Source organism: Lathamus discolor, chromosome 2 (genome assembly GCF_037157495.1).
Source record: "Lathamus discolor isolate bLatDis1 chromosome 2, bLatDis1.hap1, whole genome shotgun sequence".
Taxonomy (NCBI): domain Eukaryota; kingdom Metazoa; phylum Chordata; class Aves; order Psittaciformes; family Psittacidae; genus Lathamus; species Lathamus discolor.
The window spans coordinates 10,923,899-10,940,717 of NC_088885.1; the positions used below are offsets into that span (position 1 = coordinate 10,923,899).

The 16,819-nt window shown below is 43.8% G+C and overlaps 1 protein-coding gene across 5 annotated transcripts in view; it reads left to right on the forward strand.

The window, feature by feature from the left end:
- GLI3 (GLI family zinc finger 3) overlaps positions 1–16,819 on the forward strand; it is a 209,470-nt gene that overhangs the window by 52,301 nt on the left and 140,350 nt on the right. For 4 of the 5 annotated variants that reach the window (XM_065665709.1, XM_065665708.1, XM_065665710.1 and 1 more), the window contains one exon: positions 14,765–15,007. In XM_065665709.1, coding sequence (XP_065521781.1) covers positions 14,765–15,007 — 243 coding nt within the window. Of the gene's footprint in view, positions 1–14,425; positions 14,634–14,764; positions 15,008–16,819 lie in introns of all 5 variants that reach the window. The other variant, XM_065665712.1, reaches the window with a different exon arrangement.

The following is a 16,819-nucleotide window of genomic DNA, read 5'->3' on the forward strand; positions in this document are numbered from 1 at the left end:
TCACAGGTTTGACATTACCCTCAGATTATTCTCTTGTATTATTTGTACTGTAATAGCTTCATGTGTGCATAGATATGTAATGCTTTATGAACAGTGTATGATAGCTTTGTTTTACACTTGTGGCAAAAATGTTTGCCTACTCTCAAGTCCTTACCAGTAGAATGTTACAGTTTGGGAAGAAGGAGGATAAATTAATGACCTACTGCTACAGAGTAGGAAGCAGCAATCATGTAATGGACTTTCCTAGTTGGTGCTTCTCAGATGAGTAGCTGTAGGACACAGTCCTAGGTGATTAAGCAGTGCTGGTTGATTTTTCTCTATCCCTCTCTTCAGCCATACTGCTGACACTATGTTCTGTTGACTAATGATTTAGAAACCTCCTTGTGTTCCATTAAAACTTTAATTAGTGACTCAGTAATGAGACAACTTGCTGGGCTGCAGGTATTTTATTGGTTTAAGGTGCAATTTGTTCCAGCTTCCTTTGGGACTGGTCCTGCCATTGTTTCCTGCTTGTAACTTCCACTGAAGTGAATAGTGGTCTTGTCTTGTGGAGGAGTTGAGGAGAGAATGCATAGTTCCCTTAGTTTATGGTTTGTGATGGATTTTATGGTCAGCCTGGCAAAATAGATTCTGTGGTCAGTCTCCATCTTTATGTCTGTATAGTTTTGGGAGAGGCTGACAAGCCTGTTTGGTGTACAGACACATTCCTGTGTATTCTCTTCCTCAGTGGTTGAGGGGCACTGTGGAAGACAGCCTGCTGTCCTCAGAGTACTCAGTAACTTGCTATGGGCAGTAATGCTGTGGGCATCTTAATCACCCAGATACCTGTGGTTCTGCACACTACAGCAGTGAATCTGTTGCATGCTGGAGCTGTAAGTTAGAAGATTTAGCCTGGAAACTTGCTCTGAGTCACATCCCTAATCAGCAGCTCTGTTCAAAATACAAAGCTGCTTGGAGCAGGAATGGACCATCCTGGGAGTTCCCACCAGGGCATAGCTTTTTGTCTTGACTCTGGTGTCTGACAAGATGCTGGCTCTGAATGATTTTTCTCCTTGTGGGGTCTTATTGCACCTTGCTTCTTAAATACTTCCGTGTATGATGAAGAGAAATCATTCTGCAACCTTGGTGTTAGAGGGGCTGGTATAGAACATCTCTTCCACCTGGCTGCTTATTTCTTGGCTTGTTGTTTGTAAGAAACAGGTATAGAAACTTGTGCCTCAGACAAAAATGGCTTAATCTGATCAGTGGGTGTGAAAGCTGTGGAGAGTTGATACCAAACTTTCTTGCCTTCCCTCGATTGCTGCCATTTAGTCTTGTTTCCTTTGGAAACACTTACACTGCAGTTTACATTTATAACTCAAAGTGCATAAGCTACACTGGTTGAAGCTGTAATGTGTTGTCCTGGCTAAAGATGGATAACATCTTGTGAGCCAACATGTTCTGAGTCTTGCATAGACTTCACTGTGAACTAAGCTGGTAAGTTAAAGCATAGGGAAAAGTTTTAAAATCAAAGTGTTGTCCAGCCACTTACCTGCATGTTTTGCACTGTCCTTTCTGCAGGAGTCATGCTTGCTCGAGTATGTTAGCTGGCCTTTTGTACAGCCACACTTTTAAATTCAGGCCTAGACAAATCTGAATGCAGGTTATGAAGATGGCATTGAAACTGTCTTGAAGAGGAATGGGAGGTGTCTGGGAATGCTGACAAACCCCCAGGTTTTAACTGGAAATGGTGAAGGTTAGGAGAGAATAAATGTTCTTTTTTACTTGACGCTTTTGATGGGAAAATCTGAAGCTGTGTTGGGGCATGCAGACTCAGGAGTGATACATGTGGTGATGCGTGGTGGGATGGGGGGAGGATGGAGGGACATAGGCGAGATAGTCTTCAAGCGTATTAATGCATCTGTTTACATAAGTTATTCATGCACTTGTATAATATATATCTTTTTTCCACTTAACTTGAGGTACGCAGTAATTTTCATGTAAACCGAAGGGCAGTGATGTTACACAGGCCATGGTTTGCCCCGGTGTGAGGGAATTGCTCTGGATGGCGATGCTAACATTTAATAATTAAACTAATTGTTAAAGGAACAAAAACAAATAGAAGGCTTCGTGTGTTCAGAAATGTGGAGAGATGAATTGTGAAGATGCCGAGAAGTGAGCTTGGAATTCCTGCTGCTTGCTTGATGTGCAGCTAGTTGTGAAAACATACAGCAACACTGTGCTTTGAAGAGTCGATGAGCAAATGCAGGCCATGGCAGAGAGCTTGGTTCAGCTGTTTCTGAAATTACATAGACGCCCTTGATTTGTGCCAGTTAGATTGCTGGTTCCAGGCTTTGGTTAATATCAAAAGTAGCACATGTACTTTGATGTTAACACTCTTTAATGTCCAAGTTTACATCTTTGTTTCCGTGATTTTTGAAGATAAGACCCAAAAGGAGGGAAGTACGTAGTTCAGTGCAGCTGACAGTGGTAACCTTACTGCTCTGGGAAAGAATTTCCTTTCTTGTCTTTAGAAGGGAGTTGCAACAAGCAAGCCCAATATGTATTCTGCTGTGAGAAGGCTGTGCACTGTCAATCTTTTTGCCATGAAACTCCAGCATTTTCTGATGGGAATTTCTTCTTTACAGCTGGCTGGTTTTGATGTTGCAGTTGTGGTGCATCTAAAAAGGCTAATTGAATTTTATAGAACAGATGTGTTAAATCTCATGCTCTCTGGTAAGGAGGATATGTTAATACAAGTGGCACAGTTGACAACACTGTCATGAATAACTATAGAAGTACCTTAACGTGTTTGGGCTACAGGTTATCTTCTGCTGTTTTTAAGAAGGCTGATGGTAAAGGTAGTCCAAAAAATGAGATTAGCACAGAAGTATTATTCTTAATATGAAAGTTTAGACAGTATGATGAGAGATCTATATTACAGTTTCAGGCTATGCTTTCTCTGTAAAGGCAAAAAATGAGTTCTTATTGGTGTGTGCGAGATGAACCTTTTGTCCTGCGCTGGGGAAGAAAGAACATGGCCCCTGCTTGAAGCTTATTTCCTTCACTTAACAGTCTGCAGTGGGCACTAGTAAATCAAATCCACTGCTATTATTCAGTTCTTTTCAGGCAGTCATCGTTCAGAACTTAAGGTACTTCACAGATGAAGAGGAGGAAATAGTGTGTGTTGGGTGAGATTTCTCTGCTAATGACCTAATAGGCAGGAGGGTAGAACAGGGTGGGCATCATGAATTCGAGGCAGTAACATTGTAAAGGTTGATTTGTTTCTTCTGATTTCTTTGTTTTTTCCTTATCCTTCCCTGCTGGGAGACGAGGTAAACAGTTATTATTAGTCAGCATATTTGTGGAGAAGTTGTGCAAGTTGTGGACAACTATTTTATGTAATAGAATGGCAGGCACGCTGTGTTCCGCAGAATTAGAACATTTAATATACTGAGTGATTTGTAGGGCAGCTTTGGGTTGGCTGTTCAAGACATTCTGCTTTCAGATCTAACAATGGTTCTGTATATAAATCACATGGACTTTGAATCCTTCCATCATTGCTGTGCTTATTTGCTATATAAAAATGCTGCTGCTTTTAGGAAATCAGTTACTGGTATTTTACCCACTTAGTGAGTGAAGAAGACAAAGTTGTGAGAAGTGGCTTATGGAGGACCAGGGTGAGATCTGAGGAGCAGGAAGATCTTCAAGTCCAGAGCCCACCGTGAATTCTCCCGTAACAATTTTATTTGTGCAAGAGCTTGGAGGTTCAGTCCCTCATGACAGTTGTGGGTGTAATGCACGTGGAGGCTGAGCTTTCCTTTAAAAGATCTTTCTCAAGAAGCGCCTTTTCTAACATCAGTTTTGGGGGTTTTGCCTCACTTTTGTTCAATGCAGTGTTGCCGCACCTTTTTATCACACAGTTTATTAATAGAAATGGAGGAAAATGGCTTTTAGTTTTGGTTCTTCCATGATGGGGAAAAAGTCTGTGGCACACTTAGAATTTGTAGCAGTATGTTTGAGCCTTACTTTGCCTTTAAAAATAGGCTCCTTTTCCAGTAAAATTTGCTAATTCTCTTTTGTTGTTGGAATACTTTCTGGATTGGAATGGATCCTTCTTTACTGGCTACAGTTCTGCATTCTTTCTCAGCACACAGAAGTGATTATACTCCTGGGCAGTGTGCAGTGATGTATTTTTTTAGTTTGCTTGTTTGTATATAGCCAAGTGACCTTTTCAGGTGGTTCCCTTTTCCTTCCCCAACCTCCTTCCCATACAAATTGTGCTTATTTCATTTTTGTTCGGGGAGGAATGAAGCTTAGTTTATTTTCCTATGAAATGAATGCTGCATGAAAATCTAGGTAGCCAAAAATAAGAAGGAAAAACTAAGAAGGAAACATTGAAATCTCCTTTTGCCAGACTGTGCATGGACGAAGCCATCAAAACATGATTAACAAGGTAAGAATGCTCTTTTTGGGCTGCCACAGCTAGTAATGCAGAGGAGAGGCTGCTGTTCTAATGAAATTGTTCTGACTCCTTCTTTCTGAACGTGTGAGTGCTTTTCTAACTTGGCTGTCTGTCTTATCTCAGGTGCCCATTGTGCAATGATCCATGGAAATCTATAATACTGCTTAAGACAGTTATAAGCACTTAAGTACCTGCATGTGGTTGATTGTTAAAAGCTTGTGGCAGTATTCCAGTGTCTTCTAAAACCTGTTGTATAGCATTAAAGTTAGAAAGACAAATGCAGAAGTAGTCAAATTGAAGTCTCAAAGCCAGTTTTGCTCAACAGAAAGTATTAGCTATTATTTGGTTTGAACTATAAACTGCTGTGTGTTTGGTGTGCAGTTCCTTCTGCTGTGGGGTTGTGTTGAGAAGCTGGAAAAAGGTGATGTTCTTCAGGCTTTTTTGCCTTTCTCAAATACAGCAGGAGAGGCTCACAGACTCAGCCAGAGGTTGGAAAACCTGACCGGAAATGCGCAGTGAAAGTGAAGAAGGGAGGAGAGAGGTACTGCTTGTGGCTGGCAGTAGTACTTTTGATGACGGGAATGCAAAGGTGGTAGGGCAGTGTGCATCTCTGCCAGAGCGTGTGCATCCTCTTTAGTGGAAAAAACTGAGAAGAAAGTGGTTGGAGGGGTTAAAACTAGGTTGGTCAGGCACTCGTTGAGGCCTAAGGAGAAACTTCCCTCTTTTTTTAAAGGTGTCTCCAGGTAGGGAAGACAGCCTCTGAACTTCAACACTTCCTGCATCTGCTTAGTAGTTAAACAGATGGCATCAGGTTTGGGGTTCTCAGGGTACCACATTCTTGAAGGAGCAGTGTTGATAAACAGAGTATTTGAAGATACCTGTGCATTAGTGGCTCTGCAGTTTCTAACTAGTGCACTAAGTCCAGAAGCTCATTCAGAGCATCAAATCCTTTGGCGTATAGGGCTTGAGAGTTTTCTGGGGATGGTTTTTCTTTGCTTGAAAACATCCTTTCCTGTTAAGTCTAATTTTTTTTGCATCCACCTTCTCCTGAGTTATTTAGGTGAGGAATGTGAAAAGTCTCATTTCTGCGTTCAGGTATCCAGCATCCCTGTATGGACACTTACACACAGACATCTGTGTGTCACACAGAGCTTCCTTTGCAATTGGTTGAATTTCATGGAATGTAAGGTGGAGTTGAATGTGTGAGTGCATGTGGCCACGTGTATACTTCTGTGTTTAGAGAAATACATATACCTCTGTAGATGAAAAACTTTATATGCCATTCAGATTTTGGCCCTTGATGAGATCATTGTTCACAGCTGAGATTGCAGCCACTGTAAATCAGGGCAGAGTAACCCATAGCTTATTTTTAAACTGTTATGCTTGGGAGGCCAGAGGTACAGGGCTATGATGGAAACACTGACTCTTGCCGCAACTGTGCAAAAGGATGCGGTAATAAATAAATCTTGTAGTGAAATGGGTGATTATCTGTCATCTAATCTGAAGGGTTGCCATGGCTCTGGGTTGTTGCAGACCACTTAGTGATTGGCCAATGATTGTGCTTAGTAGTCTGAATATGGAAAGAAAAAGGGGAGAAATGCAAACTGCATACAACACTAAAGTAACTTTGTTTATTCTGTGAAGGCCAAGGTGCTCGGGCTGTAGATGTTAAAGGGATGTGGTGCACCGAAGGGTTTATAACACCTCCTTCGCTCTTGTGGCTTCTAAGTGTGGCTAATCAAATTTATATCAGACTACAGACAGCTTTGTAAAACAGCTCTAAGGCCCAGTGTTGCTGCTGGCTTGGTAGAAAGTGGCAGCATCACACAATATGTCCCCCAGTGTCTGAGCGAAATGAGGCAGTTACCCTCGGATAGGCATAAATGCACTATTAGATGGTTGAGAAATACATTCCCCCCCAAAACCCTCCTGGGAATTTATTGTAGTGCCTTTGATGTAACTAATTAGCCTGCTCAAAGTAAGCAGTGACTAACAGTCTAATAACTGGCTAATGGAAGGAACTTCATAATGTTTTCAAATCAGGATCCTTTTGAGTGTTTTGCAAGAGGCTGAGAAGCTTTTCCCTTCTGAGGAATGGTTGCTGGTAGTCGGATCCTGATGTCCATAGTCGGCTTCTTCTAAGTTATGTTTGAGCCTCATGGCTCTTTGGAGAGGCTAGATGTTGGAGAAGAGAATATGCTGGAGATACTCAGAGTGCGAAGCTTGAGTTTTAGCCCTGATCGGCAGATGCGGCTCAAGTGTTGTAGTTTGCTGGGGCTGTTGTGCAGTAACTTGCAGTCTTTTGCTGGATTTTAAGGTGGAACACTTTGAAGGGGGAAGTGAGAAAGTAAGATTGTTCTTGCAAGAGAGATTTTTCTTCTCTTGAGAGTTTCCCAATCATCAAGTAGCAAAATCAAAACAATTTACTGTAGCAAGAAAGGGAGATGGTTTTGCCTGCCTTGTAGTTCTGCAAATTTAAAAGGGGAAATCACATGCTACATGTTCATTTTGCCAATTAATTTTACCTTCAAATGTTCTCTGCATTAAGGCTTGCTTTTTTTTTTTCTTGTCCACTGAAACTACAAAGCACTTCCAGTGCTAAGAGTCCTTTTCTCATCAAGCTAATGATACGGCATGTCTGCATGCTAACAAATAGCTCCAGCACGTTTTCCAGGCATACGCCATTTGTGCCCAAGGGTTGGAGCGCTTCAGATGCTGGATGCGACTCCCTCTTGCTCTGCTTTCAGGAGTAGTTTCTCTGAATCCCTGGGAATATGGTATGAGTAAAGCAAGCAGGATTTGGGCCTTGCAGGCTCCATGAAGGTAAACTTAAAAGTCATGACCTGCTCGGTACCTAGGTGCAGGGTTTAGTGTTTCTCCTGCAGCAGTCAATGCCGTCACTAACACCTAAAACAGAGTGCTGGGGGCTGCGCTTGTGCACGGTGTTAAGTATCGGTGCAGTAATCCACTGTCTGCCATGGGAGAACCACATAGTCGTGAACTTGGGAAGGGAGAAAAGGGCTTTCAGCTGGTTTGATTTAAATTGTTTGTTTTTGTTATTTTAAAGCCTGTGTGGAAACGGGCTGGGAGAGGGCTCATTCAGAAGTGAGGCTCCCACCTCTTTGGAGCCTGACCTTGTGGTTGCTGAAAATCAGTCTCTCCATCAGCTTCCCTGGGACTGCAGCCCTGCGGGCTGGGGTTGGGCATTGCCGGGGCTCATGCTCTGCGGGGCAGCTTTAGGCAAACTTGGCCAACAGGATACCATTGAATCTGGTTCACAGCAAGCAGCTTCCACAGCTTGATCTATTGTCCTTGAAGTCAGTGGGATGGCTGGAGCATCAGGTCAGTAACTTCATGCATATACCCAAATAGTACTGCTGTTTCTTTCCCCCCATGTCCTGCATGATCAAAGAGATACAGGATCAGGTGCAAGGCAGCCTGGTGCTAACTCCTGCTCTCCTTCTATGTCTTCTGAGGACGAGAGTCTTGGAATTGACAAAGAGGTTTCCACAGCACCCTGTGCCTTTGTGTGTAGGTAGCTGTGTCTTCAGTTATCTATTGTGTTCCCCAAGTAGGATTATTTTTTTACCTTAAGTTAGTTTTTTAGCATTTACCTACAGGGCTGATGCTGGGGTTTGTAGATGCAGGCTCCCAGTTAAGTTCAGTAGATCTTTGCAGGTATGACTTCAAAGGTAGTTTTACTTTACAGAACTTCACTGAAGTCCGTTCAAATTCAGCCGCTTGCATTTAGTTGGGAGCAGTTGGGGAGGCACCAGGCAGTGTAAATTCATTGGGATGATCAATAATTTGAGGTAAAGATATTGCCACTAACAAGGCTGTCTCTGATGTAGGTGTCTGAAAAAGCCTACCTGAATTTTAAGCTGCTTCATATCATTAGCAGGTTCCCCAGCAGTTTTGGAAGAGTTAAGTGCGCAGCTGGAAAGGGCTGCAAGCCATGTTCTGCTGATAGCGATGCATTGCTGACTTAGCACTAGAGCAGTGCAAGCACTGTACAGGCCCAATCTTGTCTTCTTCAGGTCGGTGGGAGCTCTGCCATTGACCTGGAGAAGTGCAGGATCAGGCTCTGTTTTGTAAGTCATGGAAGCTGCATTGATGCATTGTGTTCTGGCTTCCTCTGGACTTCCAAAAAAAATGGACTGAATTGAGCTGTGCTGTAGATGCAGCAACAGAACTTCTCATTTGTGGAAAATAATGGGCGGGTGTGGAGTATTATGTAGGTATTGTTGGGATTGGGTCTGCTTTCTGCCTCCTTGATAAATCCTTTTTCTTCCAGTGAAAGTTAAAGATGACAAACAAAAGAATATAACAGGTTTCTCAAACAAACAAAAAAACCCAGGAAAGAGCTGTGTATTCATATTCCAAAGGTCACAAAGCAGTTCCTGGAAAATACTATACATATGGTAATGGGAAAATAACTAAGCTGAAAATCCATTACAAATGGGAATATAAATCTATATGTTTTCAGTGGTGAGCTCAGATAATGTATGCTATTTATAAGCACAAAAGTCTTGTATGAGGTATGCTTAAGCATTGCAAATAAAGTGAGTACTGTACTTATCTAACAGATTTTGTAGCCTCTCCTATGGTTGGAGTCTATTTTTAAAGCCAGTTACGAGCATTGTCCTTCATATCTTTTAGTGTTCCCAGACTGTGTACTTCATATGCAGTTGCTCCAAATGCAGGAAAGTAACAAACTTGGGACCAAGACTGCCCAGTTTAAACTGCTGTACCCACCCAAACCAAACCTTTGGTTACAAGATGCACTGTTTTTAAAGGCAGGCACAGTCCTACAGATGTATTTCCTCCTCCTTTGCTCTTAAGGTGGCCAGAGAGTAGTGATCAGTGTGTGTATGAGGGAAGGCACAGATGCATGTGTCCAGATGAGCCCGGCAATTGCTCTGTTGCGTTGTTTTGAGGAAGAAAATATCAAGTCTCAAACTTAGACCTTCTTAAGCCTAAGTAAGGGAAATTGCTTTCTTACTTGGGTATCTATTCTATTAAGAATCTAAGTAGTCAGTCTTTTTTACATTCCACACACTCCCCCCTTTCCTTCTGCCTCACAGCAACCTAAAATGCTACTTTTCTGGGAAAGACTGATATTCTGACTTCAGTTTTGTAATTTAATGATGGAGAGTTTCCTTAGTAAACCAAATTTAGAGTACTAGAATGCTTATCTTATATCCAGACCTTGAACATAAAAGGCATTTTATACCAGCAATTGTTCATTTAATGAGCAATTGCAGAGTGCAGGACGGTGAAGGGATTGAGCTATATGCACCATTATTGCAAGAAGTATTCTGAAATACCAGAAATAGGACGTAAGCTCTGATCAGGGGGACTGTGAGCACAATTACCTTCTTTTCAAATCCTTCTGTGACACTGCGGGAGGAAAAAGGACTTTGAAACTTGAAAGGAAAGAGCTTGCTTTCAACCTCAAAAGCTAGGAGGAAAGGGCTCTGAAATTTGCTCAGTATTCCCAATTCACCATTAGCCTGTTTCTTCCTTTAGCCTCAAGGCATTCTCCGCTTTTTGAAAAGATGTTAAGAAATTCAGTCACAATAGAGAGCCTAGTTTTGAACATGTTTCACTCGGTCCATTGAGGTCTGGTCTTCAGCCTTTGTGTGGGGTGAATTGAGCTGAGCAGCAAGCTGGTTGGGGAGAGGTGAATGAGCAGTCTCTGTGCAGTCACAAATTCTGGCAAAGAAAAGATTACCCTTTCCTTTATTTTACAATATGCATTCCTGTACAATCCTGCTAGTGGCAATATGTGGAGCCGAGCTTGTGCTTAGGTCAATATGGAGCACTTGGTTTATAGCAACTCTTGTTAAGTTTGTCTTGTAATTGAAGCTGCTGTTGACCTTGCGTGGAGACCATTTGTAAAACCGTTTATTTAGCATAAACTGAAATAATAAACCCTCCTTCTCTTAGGCCGATTGTGATAGGGTGACATTAGTTTGATTTAATGATTAGCCGCCTGACCCCTCAGCTAGAGAGAGCTGCTTGAATAGGGAGAGTTCACTAGGAAGCACACAGGAAGAATACTAATGAGCTTGTTAAATTTAGCATGGCACCAACCACTTTTAATTCCTCTAATGGGAGAAGCACTGCCTCAGAGTTGGGGGGGGAAGGGAGAGAGACAGCCAGAAGGAGAGGGAGGAATGCCCACGTCCCGGTAGCCAGAGAAACTTGGTCGAGAGAAGAGATTGGAGGGAGCATCAGCCAGGGTCTCTTGGACTGAGTTGTAAGTACCTTGACTTTTACCTAGCTGAGGCGTATCGGCAGATTGCTCATGAGACAGTAATAATGCTCTCCGAGTTGCTCGCAGGAATGCGGTGCTGAAACTTCGTACATGGATAGATTTAACTGGAAGGCAGTGGCTTGCTTAAGCGGGGTTTGTCTGGAGTGTGGCGAGACTGATGGGGTGTTTTGTGTGGTGTATCAATAGATCTCAACTTTTTCAGTTGCTGACTTTAAAAGGTTTAAAGTAAAAAAGCTTCTACTTTGTCTTGGTCTACAATAAGAGAAGACAAACCCCAATTCAGCAGGAAAGAAAGTTTAATGGGTTTCTGCGTTAGGTTTTGGTCTGTCCCGACTTTTGATTTTCTAGGTAAATTAGCTTAGCAATTAAAAGTGTTTGCTGTCCAGTGTGAGCTTTCTGAAGAAGTGTGTTGATTAAATGAGGGGTTTCTTGGTGCTCAGCACTTCTGATCAGAAGCGTTCTTTATCACAAGAGTAGCACTAAACTGGGTATTTCTTAGTGGACGGGAGCGTCTTGGATTAATGCGATCGGTCCAGCCTGGGCACTTGTAATGTGTGTCTTGCCACTGCCTTGTTAACACAGCATAGGGTGTACATGAAGAAAGAGAAGCTTATGCAGATTGCTCTTGGGGCCTGATTATTCTTTTATTTTCTGGTTTAACCCCTCTCTTACACCCGCACGAAGTGGAATGAGCTATGCTGGAGTTGGTGGGATCACCCCAGCAGGAAGCAAATGGAGATATGAGGGAGGATCAGGCCCTTTAACTTGGGCATTTTTCTCTCTGCAAGGCTTTAATAAATAGGATGTTTCTTTTTGACCCTAAAGCTGGCCACTTCTAAAATGCATGCAGAGAGCAGTAACAGTTGTGTATTTGGCTGTAAGCCCCTTTTGGCAGATGCTGCTGGAGGAGTGGGCTGTTTGCTGATGCTTTTGCTGCAGAGTCCCACTTGTTGCCATGGTGGGCAGTATGTTTCTGTCAATAATTTGGCCTGGCGAGGCTCGCCCTCACTTACTCCAAAAACTCTATTGAGTGATTCAGCTGAAACAGAACAAGATTAGACAGCTTGTGCCTTTTGGCGCGCTGGAGTGGCTCGCCTGCCCTGGGGAGAGTCGGCAGCGTTAGTTACTGCGGGAGGGGTTTCCCACTTGGGGAGCTCCTGCAAACCGCTTGCCTGCTCATGTCCCAGAGCATGGGTGCTGTCAAGTTTCTCTATCAAAAGCAGCTCAGCGGTGCGGAGCATGAAGTTAGTGAAGTGTTTTGGCTATTGAAAACACCTTCTTATTGCACAGATAATCCTGTTTACTGAAAGCCTGCTGGGGGAGTTTTTAAATGGCAAACAAAACCGGTTTCACTTCTAACATCACACACCGGTGATTTCTTAATGGGGAGAGAGTTGGGTGATGCAGATGTAAAAATACTGCTTTTTTTATTCGGTTTTTGTTTGTTTGTTTTTTTTTTCCTGGAGGAACCAACAGAAAAAGCTGATTAAAACAAACCACATTTTTCCTTTGGTTTCAAAGTTACTGAAAGCAGGTTTTGAGTTTCATTCGGCAGTTTGGAAAATGAGCTTGTTCCATAGCAGTCGCTACCTTGATTCATGACACATGCATGTTTCGAGAAGGAAAGCATAAAAGTGGAGCCTGCAGACAGACGTCAGCTCCTTGTTGTATCCCAGGATGGCAGTTTTAACAAATATTATCTTTATATGGAAGCGTAAAAGAACTGAAATCCTATCTGATGCTTGGATTGATTATACAGCCCCACAGATCACTCCAGCGTTTGCTGCTTTCCGTGCTGTGGTAGCACAGGTTAGTTTGCTCTGCTTGAGGGTCTGTCAGGATTTCAGATGGAGTATAATCCCCTATTTTTACAAGCGTTTACATCTCATCAGTGAAAGTTCACTCTAGGTTGAAATTTACCATAAAAGACTCCGGCTAGGGAGAAACGTGGTGGAAAATACGACTTTGGGGTGTTTTATTTTCTTTATTTTTCAGTTATACAAGCAGCTTTCTAAAAACCTCGTATAATTGTTAAAAGTTTTTAAGCTCCCTTCTTGCAGTTCGCTAACTAAAACCAGCTTTGGTGTAAAAAGTTGAAACCTTAAACCCTGCTAATCCAGAGCAGGGACCGGTGCCTGTGCATATTAATAAAAAGTAGAAAAGGGCAAAGGGTTTAAACTCTGCGGTGGTGTTGTCCATTTCCATTAACTCTTTCTTCTCAGACCCAAGCCTGAAAAAGCTCTGTGTGGAGAATTACTGCTGGCTGTTAAAGGAATTCAGTCCCTGGAAGATGCTGATAAGTCAGCAGACCCCGGTTGCTGTAATAGTCGGAGATGGGAAAATAATTAAGCACTCGATAGGCTACACTGCTGGGTTTTCTTGTTGTAGGTACTTGGGAGGAGAGGGGGCAGGGAGAAGCCTACTGAGCGCTGTGTTCAAAGGAATGGCGTAGCTAGTTTATGCATATAATGGCCAAAATTCAGCTCCAGGTATCTAAGTACTGAGCCTGCTTCTAATCTAATTCACATGAAGGCAAATAGGTTGAGTTAGGCTGGTGTCAGGCTTGATGAAAGTAGTCTCCTGGTGAATTGCTGGCTGGCGCTTTCGGTGCATGAATGAGTGCACCAGGGCAAGGTACAAGTGGGAGGTTAGCCCTGACCTCTGATCTCTGACAACTTGAGTGCAATCTTGGCACCACTGTCAATGATGGAATTGCCTGTGTGTTGTAGAGTAGGTGTACCTTAGCTTTATTTCCTAAGGGTGTTTTCATTTCCTTTCTAGTTAGCTATTTTTGTGCCTGGTGTTTAATAACGTGAGGTTCCTCGTGTACTTCTAGAACTGCCGAGCAACTTCTGAAGCTGAGCGTATGTACCAGTACTACTTCAAGATGTATTGGTGTGCACCCACATGTGAGGCATGGTTGACTTGGACAGGGCTGTAGTGAGAGCATGTGTGGTATCAGCCAAGGGTTACAGCCAGCAGTCATGCTTTGTTTAGAGAAAGGTCTCTGTATTTCAAAGCAATAATGCAACTTAAGGAGAGCATCTACAGTAGAGCTAACAAAACCCCTCTGGCATGTGTAAAATGTACCCAGGAACATGCATCTGGCTTTTGAGGAACAGAACCGCTTGCCTTGGTTTATGAAGGGTACATGTGGCCCCCAGCGTTAAAATTCCTGGGGGAGCAGAGGGTTGGTTTAGCTCCTGGTCCTGGGGCTGTCTGCAAGGGAAGGCTGGTAGAACTGTCTTCACAAGGCCCTATTCCCCCTACAAGTGGTACCATAGGCTTGCTCCAGACAGGCTTGAGTTTGACCCTGCTGATTATTCCCCCTCCTTTTCCCTTTGTTCATTTGAACAAGAATTTGAGGATTTGTTTGTGTGGATATGGGGGAAAAAGCGGGATGGGGAGCATGCTCCCACCCGCTGGCACACTGGTCCATGTGGTGACCCTGTTAGAGCGGGTGGCCTCACTTGAGCCTGCCTGGTGCTGCTGGTGCTGTATCTTAAGCAATTTTATTGTTGCCCACCTTCCTTCTGATCGCTGCTGACCTTCCTGCAAGGCTCCAGCCCCTCACACGAGCAATCCTCAGGCGCTGGAGCTGGGCCTCAGGGCAGCGGTGGGTGGCTAGGTTTGATTTAGACTCTGCTGTTGGGGTTCATCTTCTCCTCTTCGTGACAAATTGTTTCGTGCCTCCCCATCAGGCAGCCCAGACTCCCAGTCTCCTTGTCCCAGAGGCAAGAAAACAGCAAGCCTGTGTCTGCCCTCGCACAATTGATAGCCCTGCCGGTAGGAGCATCGGTGCATGGGTGACGATGATCTACTGCCCAGCAGCCTCCCGCTTGGAGCAGGCAGCCTTCTCCGGAGCATCCCTCATAGGCACACGTGCACCTACTGTCACCAACTTGCACTGTGAGGAGGGGGTGATGAGGAGGAGGGAGGGGGAAGAACTTTTCTTTATTCTGTTAGCTATAAATGGGCTAAAAGTGCGTGTCTCTCTTCCCCCTTCCCTTCTTTCTTTCTTCTCCCTCGTTTTTTTGCAGAGGATGAAAGTCCTGGGCAGACCTATCACAGAGAGAGAAGGAACGCGATCACAATGCAGCCGCAGGGTGGGCAAGGCCTCGGCAAGATCAGTGAAGAGCCTTCCACGTCGAGTGAGGAAAGGGCCTCATTAATCAAGAAGGAGATCCATGGATCTATATCGCACCTTCCCGAACCTTCTGTACCTTACCGCGGGACGCTGTTTACCATGGACCCCCGAAACGGTTACATGGACCCTCATTACCGTGAGTATCGAGCGCTGGGTCATTTGGGGATGCAAAGTTGGAAGGCTCTCAAGGCTGTCAAATGTGATGCGATTTCTGTTTGTTGCCTTGCATTGTCCCCAGGGAGGACTGCCTTGTCTGGGGGGGCCGGGCTTGGGGTAACCACAGTCTTCACTATGAAGTTAGAAACTAGGGTGCAGTATTGCAGCTTGAAATCACCGCAGGCCTCTGCAAAACAACTTCCACGGGACATCTCATCTGTTGCTAATCCTCCTCAGCCATCCAGGGTTGCGTTTGCCCCACCTCCTTAATGCAAGAAGGAGGAGGGGGGGGAAGGCTCATTATGGAAAGCACAGAAGGAAAATGAAACAGGCCTTAAAATCCCTCTTTTAAAATAATGTTCAAGTATGGTACTCAGAGGAAGGACTGTGCCTTGTGCAATGAGGAGTTGCAGGGGGTTGGGGACTGGAAGGCTTGTGGCTGTGTTTTGGGAGGCTTTGTTTCAGAGGCTTTTCAGGGATTTGTGTGTGTTTGACTCTGTGGGCTCATGGAGTGGTTTTGCCGTTTTCTTCCCCGAAGTTTTAGGGCAGGAAAAAAGGCAAATGTTTTCAACTTCTGAATTCCTGCTCAGGCATTAATAAAGAAGTAAGAAATTAACTGACACTTGCACACAGATGTGGAATGGATTTCTCCACAGGCAAAATAGGAGGGAGTTAAGCAATTTTTTTTTTTCATCTGCTTCTAGTTTACAAAAAAAGAAAGGAAAAAAAAAAACAAACCCACCCCATTTAGTTGTGTAGTAATGAAGTACATCTTGAGGTGTCAAGGCTTGTGCCTTTTGATTACAGATTTATCACCCAGTCAGGATACAGATTTGCCATTTAACCTCCCAGTCTCCAGTTCCAGATGATAGGCTTAAGACCCACAAAGAGGGGCCAGTCTGTGTTGGGGTTTTTTTTGCCTTCCACATCATTCAGAAATTTGAGTGTTTTAAGGCAAAAGGTCATTAGCCAGATGACTGATTAGTGAGGACAGCTGATTAGTGCATGTTTTTTCGCTAAGGAAAGTGCCAGGGATAAAAGCTAATTTTATCCCTTCATTAGTTGGGCTAGCAGCAAAGGGGAATGTTCACTCATCAGGGTGCAGATCAAAGTGTGTCTTGCACAACCTTAAGTCTCACCAGCCTCCTTTAACAAAAAAAAAAAAAAGCCTGATTGTTAATAAGGATGGAGGTATTATGAGAAAAGGAACACTTGTTGTCTTTGTAGTTTGGATCAGTATTTAGGGGAAAAGTTTGCAATTAAGCTTTTGAGCTCTCTTTCAGTGTAGGCAGTTGGTTTCTGTGTACCCTCCTCCTGCTCTCTCACACAGCCCTGCTCAAACCCTCTGGGGGAGTTACTCATCTCTCTGCCTAGGAGGATGTGCTGCAGCGCACCAGCAGCAGACTCCTCTGCCAGAGAGAGGAGTGGGTGTGTAGAGTAAAGGACCGCTCATGAGCCACAGCATGTAGGGAAGTGTGAGCTTGTGGGTCGGAGACACCATTTATAGCTTATAGTTTGTTAATGCAACCCCCAAATCTGACTTAAAATACACCTTATTAGGGAAGCCACATAGCTTCTCTGTAGGCAGTACAAGTGGGGAGAGATGAAATGTGTGACAGATACAACCTCCCAAATAAGCAGCAAACCTTATGCTGAATTTAGTGGTAACGACTGCTGCTTTTGACCATCTGACCAGCTGCCAGCTCACCCCTTCAATCTAGCTCAAGATGTTATTGATACTACTGAAAATTCAGACTGGAGAAGGGCTGACCAGTCAGAGTGAGTCTGAGTG